The 14,260-nt window shown below is 36.8% G+C and overlaps 1 protein-coding gene across 1 annotated transcript; it reads left to right on the forward strand.

Annotated features, from left to right (window-relative positions):
• Positions 1–5,201: 5,201 nt before the first annotated feature.
• LOC116254004 (F-actin-capping protein subunit alpha) lies at positions 5,202–12,500 on the forward strand. Its single transcript, XM_031629021.2, has 10 exons — positions 5,202–5,379; positions 5,524–5,639; positions 6,327–6,416; positions 7,194–7,258; positions 7,847–8,008; positions 9,360–9,438; positions 11,232–11,309; positions 11,411–11,485; positions 11,562–11,597; positions 12,115–12,500. Exons 1-10 carry the CDS (start codon positions 5,256–5,258, stop codon positions 12,220–12,222), a joined length of 933 nt encoding a protein of 310 aa, XP_031484881.1. The 5' UTR covers positions 5,202–5,255; the 3' UTR covers positions 12,223–12,500.
• Positions 12,501–14,260: the final 1,760 nt, after the last annotated feature.

The following is a 14,260-nucleotide window of genomic DNA, read 5'->3' on the forward strand; positions in this document are numbered from 1 at the left end:
CATCATGACTTAAGTTAATATAAACACAATATTTTGCATATACTTGTAATGTGGTTCATAGACACGCTTATACGAGTGATAGAGTATGAAGAATCTTCCGCTAGGCTCATTTTCCTAAGGAGCCGAGCAAGTTCGTTTTGTCAGCCTTCCTTATAAGTGCTGTCCGATCTCCAGCCTTCTATCTCATGTTTTTGTGATTTTATTTTTTGTTTACTTCAACTGCAAATTTGGAATATTCCGAAATGTTGGAACAAAAAAAACTGGTTCCTTGTTGTGAGTGCATGTTATTAGATCTGGATCCACATTCAACAACCCTAGTTGTTTGGACATGTAGAATGCAAACTACGGGAATAAGGGGAAAATGAAGGCATGCTCTCTGTGTGTTAAAAAAAAAAAAAAAAACTGATTAGGCTTCCATCAACATGTGAATTGAGTCTCGGGTTGCGATAATACGGGAAATTTTTCAATTAACAGACCCGAGGATCGCTTAAATGCACATAATTTTCTTAAGAAATCTGAACTTCGAAATTTTGCACCTGGCAAGTACGATACAACCTGATCTGTTCGCACGCCGATTGAATTCTAGATGGAGTGATTTTGGTTTAGTTAAAGGACTACAGAGTGTTGCTTGCAAATTGGATATAGAACGTCGGATATATTTGGGTTCATATCGATTGGATTTCCTCTAAGGTAATCAAATGGAAGTAGTTTCGATAGATTGGAGCCAATGTCAATCAAGATATATTCAAGTTGGATTTGATTTCAGTATGATACTCTAACCTGGACCATTTAAATCTAAATCAACCCTCAACTAAGGGCCTGTTTGGTAGGAGGGAAAGGGAGAAAAAGGAAGGGAGGGAAAGGGAGGGAAAGGAAAGGGAAGAGAAGAGAAAGGGAAGGGAAATGAATGGAATGGAATGGAAAGGAAAGAAGTGATTAAAAAGCTTGTTTGGATACAAAAGAAAGGAAAGGAAAGGAAATGTTAATACTTTACAATAATATCCTTAATAGTCAAAATGTTTAAAAAATTAAGAACGTGAAGGAAGGGGTATTGTGGGCAATCAACACTTTGCTCCTCTCTCCTTTTCCTTTTCTTTCTAATCCGTCCGATTTGGGAGGGATTGCATTTACACTACACAATCATTTCCCTTCCCTTTCCCTCCCCTCCCAACCAAACACACTTTGCCCCTTTCCCTCCCTTTCCCTCCAACCAAACAGACCTTAAGGCTGGGCCGCTGGTACCAGGCTGGACTGTTGACGGGTACGGGATACTCAGGCCCAAGCACTGTAGCTGGTCCAAACAGGCGGGCTCAGGTGCTGCAGTCAACCTGATGACAGTCAGGTAGATCCAACATTTTTTTTTTCATTAAAAGAAATATATACAATTTAAAAAATAAGCTGTAAAAGTTTTAACTTTTATTTTGGTACAAATCGGCTTTTGTTGGAAAAAGGCTCGTTGGGTCCACGAAAGGCTTTCTTGGTTCATCAATAATTGGATTGGGCCATGCTTAGGGATGTCCACAGATTGGATTCAGATCGTCACATCAGTTTTTTTTTTTTTTTTAATATTCACATATTCGGATTTGAATTTGAATAAAGGAAAGTCATATTCGAATCTGAAATCTGATTTTACAATTCGAATCTGATTTTTTATATTTATATCCGAATTTTGAACCAGATTTTGTCAATTTTCAAAATTTAATAGCATTCGATACAGGATATTTCTCTAAAAATGAATCCGATTCGAATCTGAATTAGATTGGATGTCATTTATTAAATTCGAATCCGATTCGATTTCTTAATTGGATATTATTTTTTTTTCTATATCCGATTTTTTCAGATCGGTTCAGTCGAATATTCGATTCAAATCAGATATATTGACATTCTTAACGACGCCTCACGCAGTTGGCCCGGCTCAGTTCGATTGTTAAATGGGTTGGGTCTTGGGTTGGACCGATTAACGAATCATTATGATGTGCAGCTCTACCTCCAATGTGACTAAATTAGGCTTGGAAGGAATCCTATAGGTTAAACTTTTATCAAATTAAAATATAGTTTCTCGCTCTTGAACTAATGAAGCGTGGTAGCAAAGGAGAGATTGTCGCTAAATTTCTGCATGCTTGTGAAGGGCAGAATTTCGATGCTTTTGCAGTGGTGGACTATACAGGTGCTCATGGGGTACATAGATACGTGCAATTTAGTGCCACCAAATTATGCAGCAAAAAATTTGAGCTATTGTTGAAAAAAACCTTGCGTAAATAGGTACAAGCAGCCATTGTTTATGAAATGTAATTTTTTTTTTGTATTAAAAAAATCAAGGGAAAAAAAGAAAGAAAAATGAAACTATATACATAACATACCAAAATAACGATAATATGGCATGTATCCAGCTTGAATGGGACTCTATATTGAATCGTTGAGGGTTTAACTCCGATTTGAATCAGTCGATTCAGACCTCTTATCACCGGTTTAACAATATTAAGAAAAACAATTCCGTGAATGTATTATATAGTTAAACACTCACAAATAAACTGTACTTGCAATTTTGTGTACACTGACAGATAAATTAATTGTCTTCCACACGCTAAGTAAAAACATTTGAACTTTATATAAGCTCTAAGTTAGGCAAATCCTTACCATATTATACCAAATAGATTCGCCCAAGCCTTTGTTTTTCCCATGCTAAAGTTTTGAGACCTACTTCCTAGCCAGGTGAACAACACTTTTAGTTTCACTCCTACCTCTTTTGTAACTAGAGTCGTCTCTTTGTAGAAGCAGCTCAAATCTACAGGCTTACCAGCCTTACTTCATCATTCTAAGAATTTTTATTTTCATTGTTTTCTACTGTGTCATAAGTCGGTGGGGTGCGATGTGTAAGTTGAAGGGTGCACCACTACCATCACTGACACCAACGTAGCTTAGGACCCTGAACTAGAGAGAATGGTGTGCGTGTGTGTGGTTCGAGGTGGGAGGGTGCCAGAGTGCACCTTGTTCTGGGTGGTACGGATGAAGCTCTCACTCATCCAGAATTCAGATAAGCATGATGCGCAGGATAAGCCCACTAGGGTAACTCGTCCACTGCGCATCGAGCAAGATGTAAAAAATCGGACCTTAGAAAGAAGGAACAGAGACTGAATTTCACCATGGTGCATGTGTTTGATGGTATCTTTGTACTTAACCGACGATATGTGTTCTATATCGGAGGGGCTGTCAAATAAGAAGCCAAAAAAGGAATTCATTTTTGTATAGATTCTAAGCTTTTCAACTATTGCCGAGCTAATTTTTTTTTCTGTACCATTATTCTTAAAGAGCCGATAAAATGGAAATATATAACAAAATCTGGGGACAAGAGGTCCCCTAAGTACAAAAACAATTATTCTTAAAGAGAAAACCAGTTCAAACATGGGGATGCTCCTCTATTAGAAGTCGTCAGTAAAGCTTACTAAACTCGTATCTAGAAATTTGTAAACTAAACCACCTCTTCTTCTATTAAAGAAAAAGTCTGCATTTAAAGTTGTTAATAAAGGCAACAAAGCTCGATATCAAGAAATTGGAAAGCACGAAGCATTTTCCGAGATTATGGGGATCGCAACTTTGAATATGGAATTCAAAGGGATCAAATAGGAAATGATACTCTGAAAAATATAACAATAATGAGACCAGCATTTATCGAATGTGAAAGAGAGTTAGAAGAAATGGTTGGATCCTCTTACTTCTCGAACGGAGAGATAAAAAAATAATGGTGTGGCTACGTTGGCAGCGCCTTTTTTTTTGGTTGAGAGGGAGGGAGAGAATGAAAGATTTGAGGAAGAGGGTAGTACATTAAGATCACAGTTGGGGCTAGAGAGAGAGAGATTTAAGAGGAAGAGAACAAAGCATAAATATCACAGCTCGAGCTCTGGAAATGGAAATTCAAAAGCTAGTTAAGGGACTGGAAAGCCAGAGAGAGAGAGAGAGAGAGAGAGAGAGAGAGATCCTGTTCCACTCTAGAGAGAAAGGAGGCAAGTTCCACTTGACTCCTGAGAGTGAGAAATAAAGTATGCCTAGTTGCCAAAGAGTAACAAAGATGATCTCCCAATAATGTCTTCATTTACGGGGGTCTTGAAGAAGAAATATACATGAGCTGCCCCTGAGTCTCAATATAGATAACAAGAACGACAAAGTATGCTGATTAAAAGAGATTTTTCATTTTATATAGCCTAAAACAATCACTTAGATAATGGGTTGCTAAACTCATTGATGCTCTCAAAGTCATTTTGTTGAATAAGTTGATCATACTCTGTTTACTGCTGTACCCAACAGGAAAGTTGCGATAATTCTGGTTTCATCATTGAGAAGGACACCAATCCCATCAACTGAACCACAAATCTCATAGACATTTTGAAATTTGAACACCTCGGTTAACGATCTTTCTAGGAATTGCAGTGGATTATTCCATTCAGACAAAGTATAGAGTTGCCTTATGAAAGGAAATTGGAATGCTCAAAGGCTAAAGCAACAGACACTCCTATAGATGCCAATAGGAAACTAAGAGTGGACAAAGGATAACAAATTTAAGAAGTCGGTGTCTTTTAAAGACTAGTGGGAAACTTAAGATATCTAACAGCGACTCATCCTGAAATCACATGCACTGTCAACTGGCTTAACGAATTTATGCAAAAATCAGAAGCTTCTCACTTGGAGAAGGCCTACAGAGTCCTTAGATATCTCACAGGAAGTCTAATAAGAGGAATTGTTGTGAAGAAAAACAACTTAGACATACTGCGAAAAAGTAATTCTAGATAGATTCATAAAACATGTTTTAAGCCATGATTTTTTATGATTACTGTGTTTACCAAGGGACCCATAAAAACTAATAAAGGTTTTAGAGACTAATAGTTGTCCTCTCTGCAATACTGTCAGTCAGAAATGATTTTTGTTAGGATTAAACTGAGCCTTCTGCATAGTGTGCTGATTACTGATTCAGTCTCTGTTTCAGAGCCATTTTTCTGCTAATCATCAGGCTCTGACTTCCCCTAAAAGAGATAGTATGACCTTGACAGGAACAGAATCAACATTTAACGAAATCCTCAAAATGCCCATCACACAAACAGCGAGCATTGTTATGCCTACTGTGTCAATAAGAGAGAAAACAAGGCTATGATTGGCAACCTGATAACTGAAGCGCTTCCGGGGTCCGGTTATATTTAAGGCACCGAAAAAGTAACCACCCTTCAGAACGAGCGCGCGAGCGAGAGAGAGGGAGGGAGAGAGAGATGGCTGATGCAGATTTCGAAGAGGAGGATGAGAGGGAAGAGCTCAGCGAAAAGGAGAAGACGGAACTCGCTAAATGGTTCCTTCTGAACTCCCCGCCGGGCGAAATTCAGTACGTCGCCAAAGGTGCATTTGGATCAGAGACGAATTTGCTTTTCTCCATCCGTTGTACTAAGATTTAGTTTTGTTTTTCTTGCGTTTAAAAACCGGTTTCATGACCACGATCTTCATTATAAGCGTCAGTCGTGAATTGGGCATTCGTTTTTGCAGACGTTCGATCGCTGCTTATGGATGAAACCATTTATCAGGCGGCGGTTTCCGAAGCATTTCCTTTATACAACAAGACCCATATGATTTCTTTCGAAATGCCCAACAGAAGCGGTGAGGTGAATCACTGCTTTTCTTGAGGTTATTTAGTGGGTTGCTTCGATTTTGTATGTTGTTCTTGGTTTCGGATAGGATATCAGTTTTTTCTTTAAGAATACCATTTCTACAGATGTGCTCGGTTCCTACTCTTTTCTCATAAATAAGGGGATATCTGTATTGAGGTCTTTTTTCTATCTCATTGTTCATCACGGAGATATTAGTCGTTCTTTGCTTTCGTGGAAAGTGAAAAACCGTCGTCGATGGGCTTTCCCGGTGTTGCGTCTAGTTTAATGTTCAGTTATTAACTACGGAGACTACGTTGCCGTCCTCTTGCTGGTGATGTGAATGTATGCTTATGGAGGACTCTTTCTTGAGGAATTTCATTTCTTAATATCTTCCAGTCGTACTAAAGGGGTGATTGATGCATTTCCTCTCGTGGGACGGATGAGTAATTGTTTCCTGGGCACTTTTTTTTTTTAATTTGCTTTCACTTCTGTATCCATTTGTTGATTACGGACAGGTATGTTTAGTTTCTCTTGCTGATGTGTTGTTTGTTGAGTTTCTACGGGTCTGTTTGCATTTTAATCAAAATCCATTCTTGATTATAGTGTGAGGCATGGGTGATCTTTCTCTTCTCTGTATTTGAGCCTAATAAAAATAAGATTAACTGCTTTACTGACATGTGCATGCCGTCAATTGCATTGCAGGTTCTCATTACGACGTTTGCTGAACTTGATGAGAGCCATTACCTTGATCCCAGAACTGCCCAAGTAGTTACAGTAGACCATGTCAAACAAGTATGGCGCCTGAATGTTTCTGTACTCTGTTCAAATATTGGGTCGTAATAGAGTCTGCTGACTGAATATGTATTCGTGTGGTACTTAATCGGGTATTATTGCATAAAGGTATTTGAAATTTTGAATAACTTGGTGTGGTAATCTGGGCTTTCAGTTTGAGGTTTTGGGCTTTTCAGTTTTTCATGCCAAACATGGTTCATATCACTAACACGGTAGAATTATGTGCTTATTACATGGATTATGTCAGTGGGGCTGATAGGAGCCTGTATACTTTCAAATGCAAGATATGGGAGGCCCTATCATGTTTTTTCACTTCTAACCTATTCTCACCAGTGTCCTTCTAGGAAAGCTTTTTCCTGGTTGACTTAAAATCAGTTCATGGTGGTATATTATGATTATACTCTATCCTTTCTCTCCCTCAATGCACGAACACTCATCTTGTATATGTTTCCAAGTTCATATGATTTTAAATGCTTAGTCAATAGAAGAGGTAGAGAGTATATGTAGTAGAGAGATTGGCACAGTTTTCTTTTTCAGCTTTTCTTTCCTTTCTTCTTAGATAGTTTCAAAATTGTTTTGGCACATTCTGGATTTTTTTTATTACTCCTGTCAATGGATGCTTTTCGTTTTTCATCTCTTTTTTTATAATTTCTAGTTGTGTTTTTATCCTTGAGACTCTCTTTTGTAAATGAATTTTATATATCTGCTGTGAAGTGTGGGCACATACATTTTTTTTCTCTTTTATGTGCATAATTTTTTTTGGTTATACATCCCCAGGTTTGTACAGAAGTGAGGCCTGCAGAGGATGACGAGCTTCCATCTGCATATATTGAAGATTTTCGGTATGGTGATGAACTTTTAGTTTTTGTTATTATGCTTACTTTCTGATAACCACCTCCGTTACTTTTTTTAGAAATAGATTTAACATTATCCCTCCAATATTTTTGTGAACAGAATCTCCTGAACCAAAGGTACAACAGTTTTTTATATTAAATTTGTTTCTGCCATAAAATTATGCATTAACAGTAACAACTGTTGTTGTTTAAGTCATTACAGAAACTTTGTTTTTTGCTGATATAAAATGAGCATTTTTTTACGTTGAAACAATAAGTCATAGCTTGTGTTCCTTGTGAATTGAGGTATAACTGTCACATATAAACTGAACCTTTGATAGGAAAAGGCTGCTATAAGAATTAAAGGTATTTTTTTTTTACACAGCATTTAAGCTTGACAAACAAGCTTTAAAATAGCAGGTTATTATGGTCTTCCGTCATCTTTGAAAGGATCTTCTTTTTATACTAACAAGGAATAATTGATAACTATAAGAGTTGTAGCCGATGAGATGACCTGAACTCTAGCTGGTTTTGTTAAAAAAATTATTTCCCTGCATCATTTATGTAAATTAGTGCTACGTATTTTATTTGTTGCAGGAGTGCACTTGATGCTGAACTTGTCAAATATGTTACTGATGCTTGTCCAAAAGGAGTCTGTTCAGTTTACTGTACAAGTGGGAAAGATGTTGAAGGAGAGGGTTCTGACTTTGATCTTGTAGCGGTGATATCTTCTTCAAGATTCAGTCCACAAAACTTCTGGTATGTGCAATTGTGAAAACGTAACTTTCTGGAAAATGTATTATGTTATTGTCCTAAGAAATGCATTTGAATCGATTAAGTATCTTCCATTATAAGTTCATTTTATCTTTTTTTATCAATGCGTATGGCACACTAGTGAAAATGGGGAGATTTTATTATTATTTGTGAAAGGGAGCTGCTTTATGAATATGATGCTTTATAGGAACACATCTATTCTTCTGCAACATAGAAAATGTAATTTCTGACTTTGGAGTTACATGTCAGCCAACAGATATACTTTTTAAATCCCTATGTAGCTACTGGATATTTGTTGTTTTAAACAATAGTTCCCATAAATCGTTTGGCTTGTGATCACATCTACATTTCCTAGCACCATGAGAAAAGCTGTTGTGGAGTCAATTCCATTGGTTATGAGAGAACAGTGAAAACTATCACACAACATTTCACCTTCTTGGCCCTTCCAGACAGCTTCCATGAGCTTGTCCGTTATTCCATATCTTGCCAAGTACAATGGCATTGAACACTGTAGCTCCTGCTAGGATTTGCTATCCGTCTTCCTTCTTGTCCATGTAGGAAAAAACACAGATTTTTATAATTCTTTGTGGTTCCATAATAAAAAACTGAAACATATATGAGGTCTCATTAATTCTTCAAGCTGTGATTCTTTTCTTCCATTCTTTTTAATGTTCAACTCTTAAAATGCAGAATCCATTAGTTGGAATCTTCCTGGAATTTCACCGTTTCCTGTTAGATCCCCAGCTCTTCCCCAAGATTGGTCAAGAAAATAGAAAGTCAAATATTTGAAGTACCTTCTTAGTGAAATCAGTTAGTGCACAATGGCTAATTGCCAGTAGAATAAAGTATGTCGAATCATTGGATTCAATAGCCAAGGGCAGGGGTCAATATTGACTGGGATAGACTTTCATAGAAACAACTCATGTATCTTTCATGTGACATGTTCAAGTCTTATAATATTTCTCTCTGGAAAAAGGAACTTGCATCTTTCCTTCTCTGAAAGTTTTAGGTGCACATAGTGTCATTTGTTAAACTGATGTAAGTACAACCCATGTGAGATGCTTAAACCTTACAATATTTCTGTATGAAAAGAAAGTCGTTGGATCTTTCCTTCTCTGGAACTGTTTTTGCGCGCAAGGTGTCATGTATTTGACTGATTAAAACAAGTAGAACTTTCCGTCCTGTTTATGCTAAATGCATTTTGAAAGTTTACTCTCATATTTAAGCTGATATGATTTGGATAACATTTATAAGATCTTTATTAACAGAATGTTTCATATACTTCACTTCCTACTCTTGATTGAAGAACTCTATTTCTTTGTATTGGTTCTTCTAGCAATGGGAGCTGGCGATCAATATGGAATATCAAGTTTAAAGATGGTGAGCAAATGGTGGAATTATCAGGCAGGATTAAGGTTTGCTTTTCTGTTAATTTCCTGGTACTCTGTGGGAAAAATGCAAGACTAGGTAGATGGGAACTCCTGGTGTTGCCTGGATTAATGCTGATTCTGTCTCCTAGAAATCGGCAATTCACTGGCTTGAATCTGTTTCTATTTTTTGTTTTTCTAGGGGTTGTTTATTGTCATGTTACTATGGGTAGTCCATCTGCAGGTGTGTGTGTGTGTTTTTTCCTTTTGGGGGGACTGTTGACCATAGTTACTAACTGATTCCCTTGATATTCTTCAACATTGCACCTCTGTAGATAATTTGTAGGGTGCGACTATTTGAGTTTTGTGCAGTTTCCTTTTGGGTCTGAGTGAGGGAAAATAGGGATCATGGGTCTATCATGTGGGTGAGGGAGGAGGTCATATAATGGTCAAAGAAGTTTGCCTGAGGAACAAATATATATATATATATATATATATATATATATGTGTGTGTGTGTGTGTGTGTGTGTTGAGAAATTGGTAAAAACCAGACACTTAGGTCAGGAATAAAAACCAGACCCATTAATCTTTTACTAAAAAATTATTTTAAATAAAATATAAACAACCTAATATATTTATAAAAACTATTGTGATACGAAACATGCTTTGAATAAAGTTGTTTTTATGAAAAATGTTGATGCTATGAGAGCCATTTACTTTTGCTTATTATAAAAACACTATTAAAGCCCAAAAGATGATCAACTTAATATATATTTTGCATCATCCTGTCTTTAAGATCATATTGGTAAGGTTATATACTTACATTAAAGAAAAAACTTTAAATATCATATTTAAAGCGTCTAGTTTTTGTCCCTGATCTATTGGTCTGGTTTCTACCAATCACTCTATACATATTGTGCCATTCTAATAGTCTATGTCACAGTAGTACATGGGATCTGCCCACATACCAGTACCAGTATGGTGGTATGCAGGTACTGGTACGGCATGGTATGATATGGCTGGATCAGTTCCAAGGTTAGAACTGATCCAAACCATATCTTTTTTCATTTTACATTTTAACCATATTTTTGTTAGTTTATTTATGTTTTATGAGATTATATGTAGAAATTATGAAAGAAACTACTAATGTCTTAATAATGTGTTATATATATATATATATATATATATATATATATATATATATATGCTTGCCTAACCCCGTACCAAGATTTTCTAAATTGTTGTACCCATACCTATGTGACATAGTATATAGTAAATAATTGTATTTGCATCAGTATGCCTGAATGCATTTTGAAGCTTCATTTAACCCTTCCCCGAATTCTTGAGTTTTAGATTTCATGTTATTTGATTAAAAATAAAACTTATAATTATGGTTATGCACTTTAAGTGCCTTGTCCCTAAGTGTAGTCTGATCTTGTATCATTGTTTCTGTGAGTATCTTTTAATAGTTGACATCTAGAACTTGGAGATTTCTTCAATTGCATAAAACATGTGCTACCTGTTCAGCACAAATTTTTTGTCGTTTCAAAGCCCTTATTAAACGTTGCAGTAGAAACATAGCATGTTTTTTCTGTTACACTCTTGTGTGGCCCTTGGAGTCTTATGGTTCACCTCTCCCTTCTCGATCAGGAGAATGAAGCTCACATAGTTTTTCATGAAATATCTGATGCTTCCTAGTTCCACTTTGAAAACTGTGACTTGTCCTGATTATCTCATATGATCTGTATTCTTTTCCTCCAATGTATTGCATTTTTGAAATATGGATAATGCCATGGGTCTGGCTTTTTTGCCAAACATTTGTTTATGTTATAAATTCTCAGGTTGCTTCTCACTATTTTGAAGAAGGAAATGTGCAGATGGATGGTGATCACGAATGCAAGGACTCAACGATGCTGCAGGTTCTCTCTCTCTCTCTCTCTCTCTCTCTCCATTATTTCCATGAGCAACCTCCCATTCTTTTCTTCATGTTATGTAGCTAAGTGAGCCTTTTTCTTTTCAGTCACCTGATGATTGTGCCATACAGTTGACAAATATAATCCGACACCATGAATCTGAATATTTGTCATCTCTTGAGGTAGTTACTGTCGATCATCCATAGTTTGCCATTTGTGCTTCCGATTGGAACATGCTAACATCAAATTATTTGGCAGGCTTCATACTCAAATCTTCCTGACAGCACGTTTAAGGTATATTCCCAATACAACTTATCAATAAATAGGAAACCTGATCACTGCCCTAGTCTGCAGAAGTGAAAGTGCTCCTTGAGTGAAAGTGTCAAGACGGGGGGCTACTTTCGCTAGGGAGCTTAAGAACATCTGATCTAATAAATTCAAATTTTAACAGAAGTAGGAGACCCTATTCATTGACGCCATGATCGTACGTCTCCCATACTCTCTGCTATATCGGAGCCACCATTTCTCTTTTTCTCAAGATAGCATAGCCTGTGAATGGCATCATGCCATAAACCATCCTGGCTGCAAATTACACTCCCATATGATTCAAACAATCTGGGCAGTTTGGCCTCCTAAGCTCCCATTCGTTGTTTCCAACGTGGCCATATGGGTGCTTCTGCAAGCTTCTTTCCTGATTATTTATTTTTCAAATGACAGTTCAAAAAGAAAGCGATTCTTTCTAGAGAGAGAGAGAGATGGGGAGGGAGGGAGTTTTCAACTGCCTCTGACCTCTATATGCTGTTGTTTCCAGGATCTCAGAAGGAAATTACCGGTGACACGCACCTTGTTTCCGTGGCACAACACTGTCCTCTTTAATCTCACTAAAGATCTATCGAAGGAGCTTGGCATCGGAAAGTAGACAGTCATAATTGGTGAGGCATGACAATGAACAAATCGTTGGTCTATCACGTCCTCTTTTCCATCTGCTCAAGGCCGTCATCTTCCTGCCATTTGAAAACCCATTCAACAGTGTCACCTTATTGTTGTATGTATTTTGAAGTTTTCAGAATTCTACATCTTGATTCATTGCTTCCCCTGGATGCTCTCCGGCTGCATGTTGTATCTGTCAATGCTTTTCCTATGTACAGGACTGTCTTTATTAAATGCGAGTAATTGGAGAAACTCTGTTTTCTTTGATTCCCTTGGAAGCAGCATGGATGAGAAAAAGAGTGAAGGCCGACTGCCCATCTTTGCAAAACGTCTCAGTCTCCGCGTTTTTGCTTATTCAGTTTCCCGTTCGTTTCTAGTACGAGGAAATTGCATGAAGATGCAGAGATCATAAAGAGTTCTTTATTGAGGGACAATTGTGAATTTATCTATCCGTGTTAATTCTGCAACGTGATTAGAGTCCACACTATTCTTCAATAAAAAAAAAAATCAATTATATGAAGTAAAGCAGAAATCAATTACTGGTCACTGAGAGAGAGAGAGAGAGAGAGAGAGAGTAGTTTTATGGGACATTCTTCGGATCTTGGATGTACTGAATCTGATCTGGATCTAAATCTCCATGTATGTAGCTTATTCATAGCATAATTCATTTTCAATCCAAACACCTCGGAGACATCCAATAAAATTGGAGCCAAATTAACTAACAACCTGTATGAAACAAAATGATTGTGGCCTCTCCATATTCAAGCTGTTGGCATCAATAGCCTTTTTATACGATAAATAAGTTTCACATGGGTGGCTTTTAAAGATACATTTGATAAGAAGAATATTTGGTGTTGATTTGTGAGGTGAGCAGAAGAAAACCTACCATGAGAGGCTGAAGTCCCTCTTATTCAGGGTTTAGAGTTGCTTTTGAGATTTATGTGGTTTTATGTACAACTCAAATGTTGTGCATGCCACTATTTGTAGTCCAGAAAAATAGCACCCAAAAATATCGAACTAAAAATGTGTCGACAGCATGCTACTCAAGCCGACCAACCACGCTATGGAACAATATTTTCTTAACACGTTCCAAAATAAAGTCTATGTTGCAGCAGGAGTATTTGACTATTGGATCTATAATAACCATAATCACATCGTGTCTCCTGCAACAAAAAAAAAGGATGTTTAATATAATGTATTCTAACACGTTTTTAAACACAAAATATTATTCTTTTCAAAACCGCTGTTTGGCCTTATCTGACCTAATTGGTTCTCATCTCTATCAGCTTTATACTCAGATTTGGATCAGATATTTGAAACCAAGACTTCGATTTGAATAGCATAAGCTCGCATTCTTACATGCAATTGAATTGGACTCAGTGCAATGAATCTCTGTCTCAAAGTCAGAACCGAACCCAAAACTGCATATCAAATTTGCAGCTGATTAACAATCGGGTCTTGTTTATTCACCAGATTCAACCAAACAAACCTGATTCAGATTGATAATTAGATGAAGTCTCATGATTATTCTTTTTTTTTTTTCTTGGCAATGAAGATTGTTTTGAAGGGTGTAGCACAGTTCATCGAACTAGCAGACTGGTGAAACTCTGATCAATAATTCGATTTTCATGGATGCTACTCTTATAAACTGCAAATGTTTGATGTTCAACGTTGTGGTTGACAAGCATACTGCTCCCACCTATGTTCCTAAACAACCCTTGATGCCAACGGCAAGAGAAAGGGAAAGGATTTTGGCCTTCTTGGGATATTTAAGCCAGATTAAAAGATCAAGATAATAATTTCCATAATTCCAAACAACTTGGATTATTGAACAAATCAGAAACACGATTTGTTATCTAAATTAAGATTTAAAGCCAAAATATTCAATGTTCCCTATCCCAACAAATCTTCATCCATTTGGATAAAGGTTAGATTTCAAGCTGAAAACTTTCAATAATCCAATATGAAAGATTGTGCATCTTTTGGCATAAGTCAGTTGGCATCAGTCAAAGAATGATGTTGTTTTG

The sequence above is a fragment of the Nymphaea colorata genome, chromosome 5, assembly GCF_008831285.2.
Source record: "Nymphaea colorata isolate Beijing-Zhang1983 chromosome 5, ASM883128v2, whole genome shotgun sequence".
Classification (NCBI taxonomy): domain Eukaryota; kingdom Viridiplantae; phylum Streptophyta; class Magnoliopsida; order Nymphaeales; family Nymphaeaceae; genus Nymphaea; species Nymphaea colorata.

What these genes read in the sequence shown, in the direction of transcription:
- LOC116254004 (XM_031629021.2), top strand. Translation starts at nt 5,256, where the DNA reads ATGGCTGATGCAGATTTCGAAGAGGAGGATGAGAGGGAAGAGCTCAGC. An exon ending in AATATTTGTCATCTCTTGAG is followed by an intron (nt 11,486 to 11,561) that starts GTAGTTACTGTC and finishes ATTATTTGGCAG; the next exon opens with GCTTCATACTCAAATCTTCC. An exon ending in TTCCTGACAGCACGTTTAAG is followed by an intron (nt 11,598 to 12,114) that starts GTATATTCCCAA and finishes TGTTGTTTCCAG; the next exon opens with GATCTCAGAAGGAAATTACC.